Source organism: Staurois parvus, unplaced genomic scaffold (genome assembly GCF_062004578.1).
Source record: "Staurois parvus isolate SC_StPar_1 unplaced genomic scaffold, SC_StPar_1.0 ptg000032l, whole genome shotgun sequence".
Lineage (NCBI taxonomy): Eukaryota > Metazoa > Chordata > Amphibia > Anura > Ranidae > Staurois > Staurois parvus.
Genome location: NW_028317828.1, coordinates 1,969,197 through 1,982,516, shown reverse-complemented (window position 1 = coordinate 1,982,516; position 13,320 = coordinate 1,969,197). Strand labels below are relative to the sequence as shown.

At 40.3% G+C, this 13,320-nt stretch overlaps 1 protein-coding gene across 2 annotated transcripts in view; it reads right to left on the bottom strand.

Moving 5' to 3' along the window:
* Positions 1-13,320, bottom strand: part of DHDH (dihydrodiol dehydrogenase) — a 136,873-nt gene that overhangs the window by 34,563 nt on the left and 88,990 nt on the right. For both annotated transcript variants that reach the window (XM_089660856.1, XM_089660847.1), the window contains exon 3: positions 9,942-10,105. In XM_089660856.1, the coding sequence (XP_089516982.1) occupies positions 9,942-10,105 (164 nt within the window). The remainder of the gene's footprint in view (positions 1-9,941; positions 10,106-13,320) is intronic.

Sequence of the window (13,320 nt, the reverse complement as noted above, 5' to 3'; positions counted from 1 at the left end):
AGAGCAGCCAGACTGTTACCTCCCTCTGGGAAATGGACAGCCTACATCAGGGCGTGCGTCATCCTTAAAGCGGTATCAAGTGTCACAGGCTTATGATGCTCGGGCTCTAGAACGGATATGGGGCTCACCGCAGAGCCAGCAAGAAATAGCCCATAGTGTAATAGTTTTAAAATTGGTATTTATTAATCTACGTGGTAAAATAACTCAGATATAAATAAAAGCAAGTAAAAAGAATTACTGACCAAATGTGCAAATAGATGTCACGGCGTGCAGGCCCCTTTAACGCGTTTCGTGCTATAGCACATCATCAGAAAGGAATGGCCATCACGCCAGTGGCGTGAATCATGTATTTATATAATATATGTGAATTTTACGGTATCCCTTGAATAATTCAGTACAATAAGGCTATAAATAGCATAAAGATACACTTTTCCCCCAAAAGTGTAAAAACTGTGATAAAGTCAGGTGACGAAACATGTCAAGGGAAGTGATGTCAGATGCATAGAGGAACTGGAAGTGATCTGGCGGCCATTTTAGAATCTGGTAAAACCTCATAGAAGTCCATGTGGAGGAACCAGGGAACTCTGAGAGGTTTGGATATTCTGATAAAGGCTATTTTAAAGAGAAATCATGATGTAAGCATATTCAATAAAGTATTTTAAATTGTATATGCGGGTTTACGCTATGATTTATTCTATATATGGTGGGCATCGGTGGATTGGTGGAGATTCATGGTTATACTTGAAAGCTGCTATATCTGGATGACATCTTGATCTGATCCATGAGGCTGTGATGATCCTTTGGTTGAAGTAGAATTTGTGATAATACCCTTGCTGGGAGGTGTAAAGGCATATTATTTACACATTTTTGGTAAGGGTATTCACTCCTTACACTATAGAAGTGGACACAGTGTTTCACATGTTTTTGGATGCATATTTTTCACTGGATTGATTCACTGGCACTATTTTGACACTTTCACTTTTTCCCACTATTTCTGATCACGCATGGTTGTTTGCGTTTATCACATCTGTTTCATTTATATTTTATTTAAGATAATGCACTATGTGATTTTTCTTTTTATGTTGAGGTTTCTTTGAGCCATTGAAAGGCTGAATATGAAGATTGATGATTGAAGTTGGCACAGAGTGACTTTTTATAATATTATTTATTTAATTTTATTTCTTATCTATTTTTGGACTGTTACATTTTGAATTTTTTTTTCTTTTAATATATTTGTGTGATATATACTTTTGGGAATATTGGTATTAGCATATTTATATTCACATGTATTTATATAATGTCTGTATTGTCCTAATAATTGCAGGCATGTGAGAATGTTGTAAGACGCCCGTGCATGCGCAACACGTGCGGCTCAATCAGATAATGCCCGCGCATGTGCAATACGGCCGCGCCATCTTGCCGAAGTCCGGCGATGGCCGATCGCCATTTTGCGGTAGTCCGGTTTTCATTATTTACAGTACGGGGCAGCGATGACAGCTGCACTCGTATTACGGTAGATAATTGAGGGGGAACCTGAAGCCAGCCTCCCAAAAATACCCATGCAGTATCTAAAGCAAGGGGGCAACATGGACAGAAACAAATGTCCAAACAAGGGGGAAACAAGGTCATAATAAAACAGCCTTTTTGCGCATATGTAGTCGCCCTTTCTCAAATTAATTGGGAAATACACAGCCTAACAAATAAGGCACTGGGGCATAGCTTGTGATAAACCCCAAAAAATGTATTCATGTATAGATGTACATGCACACACAGCCCCCATATGTATATATGTCAAATGTATAAAAAATTTTTTTTTAATAATAAGTTATATATATATATATATATATATATATACACACACACATATACACACACACACACACATATACATACATGCATACATACACACAGTTGCAAAAAAAAAGTATGTGAATCCCCTTGGGATTACGTGGAGTTTTGCATGAATTGGACATAAAATGTGCTCTCAACGTCATCTAAGTCACAACAATAGAAGAACACAGTCTGCTGAACATAATACTACACAAACAGATGTTGCCATGGTTTAATTGCACATAACATGTAAACAATCACAGTGCAGGGAGGAAAAAGTATGTGAACCTTTGGACTTGATAACTGGTTGACCCTCCTTTGGCAGCAATAACCTCAACCAAACGTTTCCTGTAGTTGCAGATCAGACCTGCGCAATGATCTGGAGTAATTTTGGACCACTCCTCTTCACAAAACTGTTTCAGTGTAGCAATATTCTTGAGATGTCTGGTGTGAACATCCCTCTTAAGGTCATGCCACAGCATTTCAATCGGGTTGAAGTCAGGTCATTGTTTTGTTGAATTACTTGTATGCTTTGGGTCATTGTCCCGTTGCATCACCCATCCTCTGAGGAGCTTCAGTTGGCGGACAGATGGTCGTACGTTTTCTTGCAAAATGTCTTGATAAACTCTGGAATTCATTTTCCCATCAATGACAGCAATCCGTCCAGACCCTGAGGCAGCAAAGCAGCCCCAAATTATATTGCTCCCTCCGCCATGTTTTACAGTGGGGATGAGGTTTTGATGTTGGTGTGCTGTGCTTTTTTTCTCCACACATAGTGTTGTGTGTTCTTCCCAAACAACTCAATCTTGGTTTCATCTGTCCACAGTATATTTTGCCAGTAGTACTGTGGAACATCCAGGTGCTCTTTTGCAAACTTCAAACGTGCTGCACTATTCTTTTTGGACAGCAATGGCTTCCTCCGTGGTGTCCTCCCATGTACTCCATTCTTGTTTAATGTTTTCCTTATTGTAGATGTGTCAACAAAAATGTTAGCATGTGCCAGAGATTTCTGTAGATCTTTAGCTGACACTCTGGGATTCTTCTTTACCTCATGCAGCATTCTGCGCTGTGCTCTTGCAGTCATTTTTACAGGACGACCACGCCTAGGGAGAGTAGCAACAGTGCTAAACTTTCTCCATTTGTAGACAGTCTGTCTTTCCGTGGACACATGAACATCAAGGCTTTTGGAGATACTTTTGTAACCATTTCCAGCTTCATGCAAGTCAACAATTCTTGATCGTAGGTCTTCTGAGAGCTCTTTTCTGCAAGGCATGGTTCACATCAGACAGTGCTTCTTGAAACCAGTAAACCCAAAACAGGTGTGTGTTTTTTAAGGGCAGGACAGCTGTCAGCAACACATCCAATATCACACTGATTGGAGTCAAGGTTGGCTCACTCCTGGCTCCAATTAGCTCTGGGAGAAGTCATTAAGCTAGGGCCTCACATACTTTTTCCTCCCTGCACTGTGAATGTTCACATGTTATGTGCAATTAAACCATGGCAACATCGAATGTTTGTGTAGTATTATGTTCAGCAGACTGTGTTCTTCTATTGTTGTGACTTAGATGAAGTTCAGAGCACATTTTATGCCCAATTCATGCAAAACTCCACGTAATCCCAAAGGGTTCACATACTTTTTCTTGCAACTATATATATATATATATATATATATATATATATATATATATATATATAGAGAGAGAGAGAGAGAGAGAGAGAGAGAGAGAGAGAGAGAGAGAGAGAGAGAGAGATCCGGTCTACTCCAGGGAGAATGTATAGTACAACAAAGATAAATAAATTAAAATAAAGTATGCAATTACACACCAGCTGAATCAATATAAATAGATAGATCTATATGTAAAATTAATTGAGAAAAAAAATTAAATATAGAATTGAATGCATAAAAACCAATATAGAATGGAATACATAAAAACGTCACATAAAAATGCAATGTACGGCCCATGGAGGATACAAAACAAATATTCGATAACTGGTAAAAATTCATAAATATATATAAAAATAAATTCATATATATATATATAAAATATATAAATGATTGAATGCAAATTGTGTAAAAATTATGTAAGATAATAATGTAAAAGTGTAATGTAAAAAAATGTAAAAAATAGGGAGGACGACATGATGATAAGACCCTCTGAAAAATGATAAAAGACAATAGAAAATGTAAAAGATGGTACCAGGACCTAAAAGTATATATAATATATAAACCAGGACTAATTTAAACAGCGTTATAAAAGGCAACTAAAATTATCAACTGTTGTCAATTAAACAATTCAGGTCTATATCTTTATTGAGACCTTTAGGATATAGACAATCTATCTTGAAAATCCACTTTGTCTCAGCCTGGGATACGGATCTTTTCTTATGGGTACCTCTCCAGTGGGACAAAATGATGTCTATTCCCACTAATTTTAGAGAAGTGGGATCTCTGTTGTGGTGTTGCCTATAATGCTTAGAGAGTGAGCTCTTTGAAGCCCTTTTTAATATTATATACGTGTTCCCTCAGATGGTCTCTTAATCTCCAACGTACTGTCGCATGAGATGCGAAAAACCAAATCACAATTTTTCGCATTTCATTTCATACAACAGGTAGGACTTATAACATTAAAAGTCTTATTACCTGCAATAGTCGATATGTAGTTTATCTTTTAGAGTGCCCCTGTAAAAAACAGTACGTTGGACATACAACGCGGAGATTAATGCAGGCCATAGATGGGTTGAAAATCGGCCAATTTTTCTTTTAAAAAAATGAAAAAAATCAGTCATTCAAGTGGCCCACGTTACCAGCAACGGTAGAAAAAAAAACAAAAAAAAAACAAACGGCCGATTTTCATCCCGTCTACAGCCGGCAAAAAGTGTCCCTGCAGAGAGCTCCGCTATTTCTTTGACAGTTCTTTGACATTTATAGCGGTTGCAACAATGTATCTATTTGTATCCATTTAGGATACAGATGTTTTGTTTTAATTTGGAAACCAATAGATACATTGTTGCAACCGCTATAAATGTCAAGGGACTGTCAAAGAAATAGCGGAGCTCTCTGCAGGAACACTTTTTGCCGGACTGGAATTCCTCTTCTTCATCCTCTTCTTCTTCATCCTCTTCCTCTTCTGCTTCCTCTTCTTCATCTTCTGCTTCTTCTTCTTCTTCATCCTCCTCTTCTTCTTCTTCTTCTTCTTCATCCTCCTCTTCTTCTTCTTCTTCTTCATCCTCTTCTTCTTCATCCTCTTCTTCATCCTCCTCTTCTTCTTCTTCATCCTCCTCCTCTTCTTCTTCTTCATCCTCCTCCTCTTCTTCTTCTTCTTCTTCTTCATCCTCCTCTTCTTCTTCTTCTTCATCCTCCTCTTCTTCTTCTTCTTCCTCTTCTTCATCCTCCTCTTCCTCTTCTTCATCCTCCTCTTCCTCTTCTTCATCCTCCTCTTCTTCTTCTTCATCCTCCTCTTCTTCTTCTTCATCCTCCTCTTCTTCTTCTTCTTCATCCTCCTCCTCTTCTTCTTCATCCTCCTCCTCTTCTTCTTCATCCTCCTCCTCTTCTTCATCATCCTCCTCTTCTTCTTCTTCATCCTCCTCTTCTTCTTCTTCATCCTCCTCTTCCTCTTCTTCATCATCCTCTTCTTCTTCTTCCTTCTCTTCTTCTTCATCCTCCTCTTCTTCTTCATCCTCCTCTTCTTCTTCATCCTCCTCTTCTTCTTCATCCTCCTCTTCTTCTTCATCCTCTTCTTCTTCATCCTCTTCCTCTTCTTCTTCATCCTCCTCTTCATCCTCTTCTTCTTCTTCATCCTCTTCTTCATCCTCTTCTTCTTCATCCTCTTCTTCCTCTTCTTCATCTTTTGCTTCTTCTACTTCTTCATCCTCCTCTTCTTCTTCTTCCTCCTCTTCTTCATCCTCCTCTTCTTCTTCATCCTCTTCTTCTTCTTCATCCTCTTCTTCATCCTCTTCTTCATCATCCTCTTCTTCATCCTCTTCTTCATCATCCTCTTCTTCTTCTTCATCCTCCTCTTCTTCTTCTTCTTCATCCTCCTCTTCTTCTTCTTCTTCATCCTCTTCTTCTTCTTCATCCTCCTCTTCTTCTTCTTCTTCATCCTCCTCTTCTTCTTCTTCTTCATCCTCCTCTTCTTCTTCTTCTTCATCCTCCTCTTCTTCTTCATCCTCTTCTTCATCCTCCTCTTCTTCTTCTTCATCCTCCTCTTCTTCTTCTTCCTCCTCTTCTTCTTCATCCTCCTCTTCTTCATCCTCCTCTTCTTCTTCATCCTCTTCTTCTTCTTCATCCTCTTCTTCATCCTCTTCTTCATCATCCTCTTCTTCATCCTCTTCTTCATCATCCTCTTCTTCTTCTTCATCCTCCTCTTCTTCTTCTTCATCCTCCTCTTCTTCTTCATCCTCTTCTTCCTCTTCTTCATCCTCCTCTTCTTCTTCTTCATCCTCCTCTTCTTCTTCTTCTTCATCCTCCTCTTCTTCTTCTTCTTCATCCTCCTCTTCTTCTTCATCCTCCTCTTCTTCTTCTTCTTCATCCTCCTCTTCTTCTTCTTCTTCATCCTCCTCTTCTTCTTCTTCTTCATCCTCCTCTTCTTCTTCTTCTTCATCCTCCTCTTCTTCTTCATCCTCTTCTTCATCCTCCTCTTCTTCTTCTTCATCCTCCTCTTCTTCTTCTTCATCCTCCTCCTCTTCTTCTTCATCCTCCTCCTCTTCTTCTTCATCCTCCTCCTCTTCTTCATCATCCTCCTCTTCCTCTTCTTCATCATCCTCTTCTTCTTCTTCATCCTTCTCTTCTTCTTCATCCTTCTCTTCTTCTTCATCCTCCTCTTCTTCTTCATCCTCCTCTTCTTCTTCATCCTCCTCTTCTTCTTCTTCTTCATCCTTCTCTTCTTCTTCATCCTCCTCTTCTTCTTCATCCTCCTCTTCTTCTTCATCCTCCTCTTCTTCTTCTTCTTCATCCTCTTCTTCCTCTTCCTCTTCTTCTTCATCCTCCTCTTCATCCTCTTCTTCTTCTTCATCCTCTTCTTCATCCTCTTCTTCTTCTTCTTCTTCCTCTTCTTCATCTTTTGCTTCTTCTACTTCTTCATCCTCCTCTTCTTCTTCTTCCTCCTCTTCTTCTTCATCCTCCTCTTCTTCATCCTCCTCTTCTTCTTCATCCTCTTCTTCTTCTTCATCCTCTTCTTCTTCTTCATCCTCTTCTTCATCCTCCTCTTCTTCTTCTTCTTCATCCTCCTCTTCTTCTTCTTCTTCATCCTCCTCTTCTTCTTCTTCTTCATCCTCCTCTTCTTCTTCTTCTTCATCCTCCTCTTCTTCTTCATCCTCCTCTTCTTCTTCATCCTCCTCTTCTTCTTCATCCTCTTCTTCTTCATCCTCCTCTTCTTCTTTTTCCTCCTCTTCTTCTTTTTCCTCCTCTTCTTCTTTTTTCTTCTTCTTTTTGTCTTCCTCTTGCAGGTCACTGGTCATGCGCAGATTTTTTTTATCGGTAAAAAGATCGACCGATTTGCCCATCATTGCCACGAAAATCGGCCGATCGGCAAAATCGGCCGATTTTTTTCAAACTTTACCGATAAAAAAAATCTGCCAAAGTACCAAAAGCAGCCGAACAATTAGCCCACTAACGATCCGAAAATCGTCCGATTTTCGACCCATCTATGGCCTCTGCATAAGAGACCGTCTGAGGGAGCACATATATAATATTAAAAAGGGCTTCAAAGAGCACACACTCTCTAGGCATTATAGGCAACACCACAACAGAGATCCCACTTCTCTAAAATTTGTGGGAATAGACATCATTTTGTTCCACTGGAGAGGTACCCATAAGAAAAGATCCGTATCCCAGGCTGAGACAAAGTGGATTTTTGAGATAGATTGTCTCCTCTTTTACCACTATCCCCTCCTTCCTAGATTGTAATCTCGAAAGGGTAGGGCCATCGAACCCCTTGTTTATCGCATATTGTATTGTCATTGTACTGTCGCATGTTCTGTCTCCCATTGTAATGTACAGCGCTGAGCGAACTGTTGACGCTTTATAAATACTGTATAAGAATATTATATATATATATATAAATTTATTTTTTATATATATTTATACATTTTTACCAGTTATCGAATATTCCTGTTTTGTATCCTCCATGGGCCGTACATTGCATTTTTATGTGAGGTTTTAATGTATTCCATGTTTAATTTTTTTCTCGATTAATTTTACATATAGATCTATTTATATTGATTCAGCTGGTGTTGAAATTGCATATTTTATTTTAATTTATTTATCTTTGTTGTACTATACATTCTCTCTGGAGTAGACCGGTTTTATATTATAATATATATATATATATAATTTTTTTTTTTTATACATTGGACATATATCCATATCCCCCATTGGGGAGGAAACCATGTGGGGGCTGTGTGTGTATGTACATCTATACATGCATATATTTTTTGGGGTTTATCACAAGCTATGCCCCAGTGCCTTATTTGTTAGGCTGTGTATTTCCCAATTAATTTGAGAAAGGGCGACTACATATGCGCAAAAGGCTGTTTTATTATGACCTTGTTGCCCCCTCGTTTGGACAATATTTGTTTCTGTCCATGCTGCCCCCTTGCTTTAGATACTGCATGGGTATTTCTGGGAGGCTGGCTTCAGGTTCCCCCTCAATTATCTACCGCAATACGAGTATAGCTGTCATCGCTGCCCCGTACTGTAAATAATGAAAACCGGACTACCGCAAAATGGCGCATCGCCGGACTTTGGCAAGATGGTGCGGTCGTATTGCGCATGCGCGGGCATTATCTGATTGAGCCGCATGTGTTGCGCATGCGCGGAGCGCTGCGCAGCTGAGCGAGCGCTACTGCGCATGCGCGGGCATCTTACAACACTCTCACATGCCTGCAATGATTAGGACAATACAGACATTATATAAATACATGACGCACGGCACTGGCGTGATGGCCATTCCTTTCTGATGATGTGCTATCGCACGAAAAGCGTTAAAGGGGCCTGCACGCCGTGATGTCTATTTGCACATTTGGTCAGTAATTCTTTTTACTTGCTTTTATTTATATCTGAGTTATTTTACCACGTGGATTAATAAATACCAAGTTTAAAACTACTACAGTATGGGCCATTTCTTGCTGGCTCTGCGGTGAACCCCATATCTGTTCTAGAGCCCGAGCATCATAAGCTTGTGACACCTGATACCGCTCTAAGGATGACGTAGGCCCTGATGTAGGCTACCCAGTATCCTGTCCATTTCCCAGAGGGAGGTAACAGTCTGGCCGGTCTACACCCAGAGGAAGGAGAGTCCGCTAAACGGCCCAGCTCGTCCATCCCATCCCATGAGGGGGACCTCTGGTTTATCACAGGCGTATTGAAAATACGCATCTGGTGAGTGCACATTTTCACTATTTGTCACCAGATGACAGGATTGGAAAAGTCACTATCAACTTCTGAATAGTTCACCTATCACGAACTGTCACTATTTGTCTGTTCATTGTTTAACACTTTATTGTGGTATACTGATATAATTTTTTTGTAATATATATATATATACACATACATACATACACATATATATATATATATATATATATATATATATATATATATACACACACACACACACACACACACACACACACATATATATATATATACACACATATACACACAAACACACATGTTGGGTGTGCCTTATGGGTGTAATGAATTAATTCTTAGGGTATAATTGTGTGCCAAAATAATGAATGTGATAAAAGTTATTGGTGCTGAAAATTTTGTATAAAAATTGTCACCAAAACCCCGCTTCAAAAATGCTTATGACTTTTTTCAAAAGGGCATTCAACTATACCAATGTGTTTTCTACTGGTCTTTACCTGGCTTAGACTATTGTGACAGAGTGTAAATAACCTTGTAGGAGGTGATTTCTCTTACCAATAATGAAAACCAAGAACTCTAAAAAAAAAAGAAAAAAGCCTCTTCTGCCTATAGTTTCAGAAACATGTGCCTAATCATATTCAGCCCTGCTCTTAAAAAGCAATGAACGTTTTCTACAATTATGTTTTTAGCCGCTAGTTATTCAGTGTTTCCTATGAACTAATGCATCTTCATACCTACATACCTCCATTAAAAACACATTGTGTTTCCTGGCAGCAGAGATGAGCTCATTTACTTCTGTGAGGTTCATGGCCAGAGGCTTTTCACACAAAACATTCTTTCCTTTTTCCATGCACATCACCCCCAAATTCCTATGGACTGGATGAATGGCACCAATGTAGATAACATCTGAGAAAATGGCAGAGCAAGTTACTTAATTACAGGTAAAAAAAAAGATTAATGCTTAAACCTTATTCCTCCAATTTCAGTGCAAGTTTTCAAAGCTGTTGCCTAAAGCTAGTGGAGGCAGATAAATAAAGGCTCAAATGCCTGTAAAACCAGCTTTTTTTTTTTTTTTTTGAGCTGCAGTGTGCATGAGTCCTAACAGTGCAAGCAAGGTTCTGAGAGGTGTGCGGTTTAAAATGCATTGTGGTTTTAAATGCATGGTTTAAAAACCACTTCCATACTGGGTACTTTTGCCCCCTTTCAGCTTTCAGAACTCTCAAAGTTTGAATGACAATTGTGCGGTCATGCAACACTGTACCCAAACTAGATTTTTATAATTTGTGTTCGCACAACTAGAGCTCTGTAGACTTTGCTCGTTGGAAGTGCAGCCGTACAGAAGTGCATACTGTAGTTTGAACAGCAGTAGTTTGAAAACAGCAGGAGTTTGGAAACAGCCAACTATCTTTGGTTAGTACTTTTGTTTGAATTTACATTAAGTAAATCTTTTTTAAATGTCTGATTTAGTTCAGTGCAGTACTTGTTTGGCATTTGTTTTTCATGGTGCTTTTGGAAGCTGGGATGCTGTCCTATTTGTATGCAGATTTCTAGCCTACAGTACTTGATGACATTGCTTGTCTGAATTCACTGGTTAGTGCCCTCCAGTCTGAGATGAATAGGCTGTCTAAGCTAATTTGTTCTTTTGAGCTGCCTTGCAAAAAGCCACCTCTTCCTCAAAGACTGCGCAAGAAAAGGAGAGTGTGGACAACTGTTGGGTCAGAAAGAGTGAAGTCTGTGTACCATAAAATTGTAGCTTTTGGTGTAGCACTGCACAACTCCTATAGTGTTCTTTCTAAGCTAGAAGCAGATACAAAGATTGCAAACGCAGCTGATTGTGAGTATAGGTTCCATTCCAGGCAAGTGTTGTGGAGAAGGCTTCCAAAAGGAGAAGCCATCTTCTTGTTGGTGATTCAGTTTTAAGAGGTGTTTCTTTATGAAACCATGTGGAAGTGTCAAAGGAAGCTAGAGGTTTACCTGGTGCTACTGTCAGGAGAGATAAAAGGTGTATTTTAAAAATTGTCAAAAAAGCTAGAAGAGTGCAATGTTGATGTCGTCGTGCACCTTGGCACAAATGATTTGTCCCAGAATGATGTGTGTTCTGTACAGAAGGATTTTCAGTTTTTTGGACAGGATCTTCAACAGTTAGGATGTACTGTTAAATTTTCGGAGGTCGTATTACCTGTGCATAATGGACAAGAGAAAGTACTTCATATAGCAGAGTTCAATGTTTAGTTAAAGGATTTGTGCAAGGCTGAAGGTTTTGGTTATGTTAGTTATGATGCTATCAGGTGGTCTGACATTGAGCTGTACAAAGGAAATGGTCTGCATCCCTCACACAAGGGCGCTGAGCTTCTTAGTCTGGAATTTAGGAATTTTTTGGACATGCATTTAACTGCTTGCCACCCTGCCACTGTATATATATACGTGAGCAGGGCGGCACTCAGGCGCAAAACCACATTTTAAAACGGGTTCCTCGCTCCCGACGTTTTCGCCGGCAGGGGCGCGCGCGCGGACTCCCACCAACCCGCGGGTGACACCATTCGATCCCGGAGGGATCAATCATTAGATTTCAGCCAGTGATGTCTGGCTGAAATCAGATGATCGGTCCCTGTCCTATCCTGTCCTGTGTTGAAGTTTACACAGGACAGGATATGATGTCATTCTTCTCTGCCTGGACACATTCCGTTCAGGACAGAGAAGAAGAAACTGTAAAAGTGAGTAAAACACTACACATTTACAGTTAGAACACTCTAGGTCACATTTAACCCCCTGATCGCCCCCCCCCCAGTTAACCCCTTCACTGCCCTGTCACCAGTCACTGATCACTGTATCAGTGTCGCTGGTGACTTCTGATAGTGTTAGCGCCCCTCCCAGATAGCGCCAGTTTGCCCGCCAGTACACCAGTAATCCCGTTTAACCCCTTAATCCCCCCCCCAGTTAACCCCTTCACTGCCCTGTCACCAGTGTCACTGATCAGTGATCCGACTTTTACTGATCACTGTATCAGTGTCGCTGGCGACTTCCGATAGTGTTAGCGCCCCTCCCAGATAGCGCCAGATTGCCCGCCAGTACACCAGTAATCCCGTTTAACCCCTTGATCGCCCCCCCCCCAGTTAACCCCTTCACTGCCCTGTCACCAGTGTCACTGATCAGTGAACCGATTTTTACTGATCACTATATCAGTGTCACTGGCGACTTCCCATAGGGTTAGCGCCCCTCCAGATAGCGCCAGTTTGCCCGCTAGTACACCAGTAATCCCATTTAACCCCTTAATCTCTCCCCCCCCCCAGTTAACCCCTTCACTGCCCTGTTACCAGTGTCACTGATCAGTGAACAGATTTTTACTGATCACTGTATCAGTGTCGCTGGCGACTTCCAATAGTGTTAGCGCCCCTCCCAGATAGCGCCAGCTTGCCCGCCAGTACACCAGTGATCCCATTTAACCCCTTGATCGCCCCCCCCCCCCAGTTAACCCCTTCACTGCCCTGTCACCAGTGTCATTGATTACAGTGAACAGATTTTTACTGATCACTGTATCAGTGTCACTGGTGACTTCCGATAGTGTTAGCACCCCTCCCATATAGCGCCAGTTTGCCCGCTAATGCACGGGATTTTTTTTTACCAAAAACATGTAGCAGAATACATTTTGGCTTAAATTTATGACTAACTTTGAGTTTGCGATATATTTTTTATAGCTGAAAGTAGAAAATATTGTTTTTTTTCAAAGTTTTTGTGTTTTTTTTGTTTATAGCGCAAAAAAAAAAAAAAAGCGCACAGGTGATAAAATACCACCAAAAGAAAGCTCTATTTGTGTGAGAAAAAGGACGTAAATTTCGTTTGGGTACAGCATTGCATGACAAATTATCATTTGAATTAGTGTAGCGCCAAACAGCAAAAAAAGGCCTGGTCATTAAGGGGGGTAAATCCTCAGGAGCTCAAGTGGTTAAACAGAAATGGGGGCAGAGATGTAATTGTTAAGGATCATTTCTGTCACCAGCAGGTTGAAATAAATGTGAGGGTTTGTGTTGCGAAGGACTGGGCTGATGGGGTCACTTCGGTTAAAGTTTCTAGTGGTAAAAATAAAGCAGTAGATAGCAGTGTGTGTCATGTTATGTGCACTA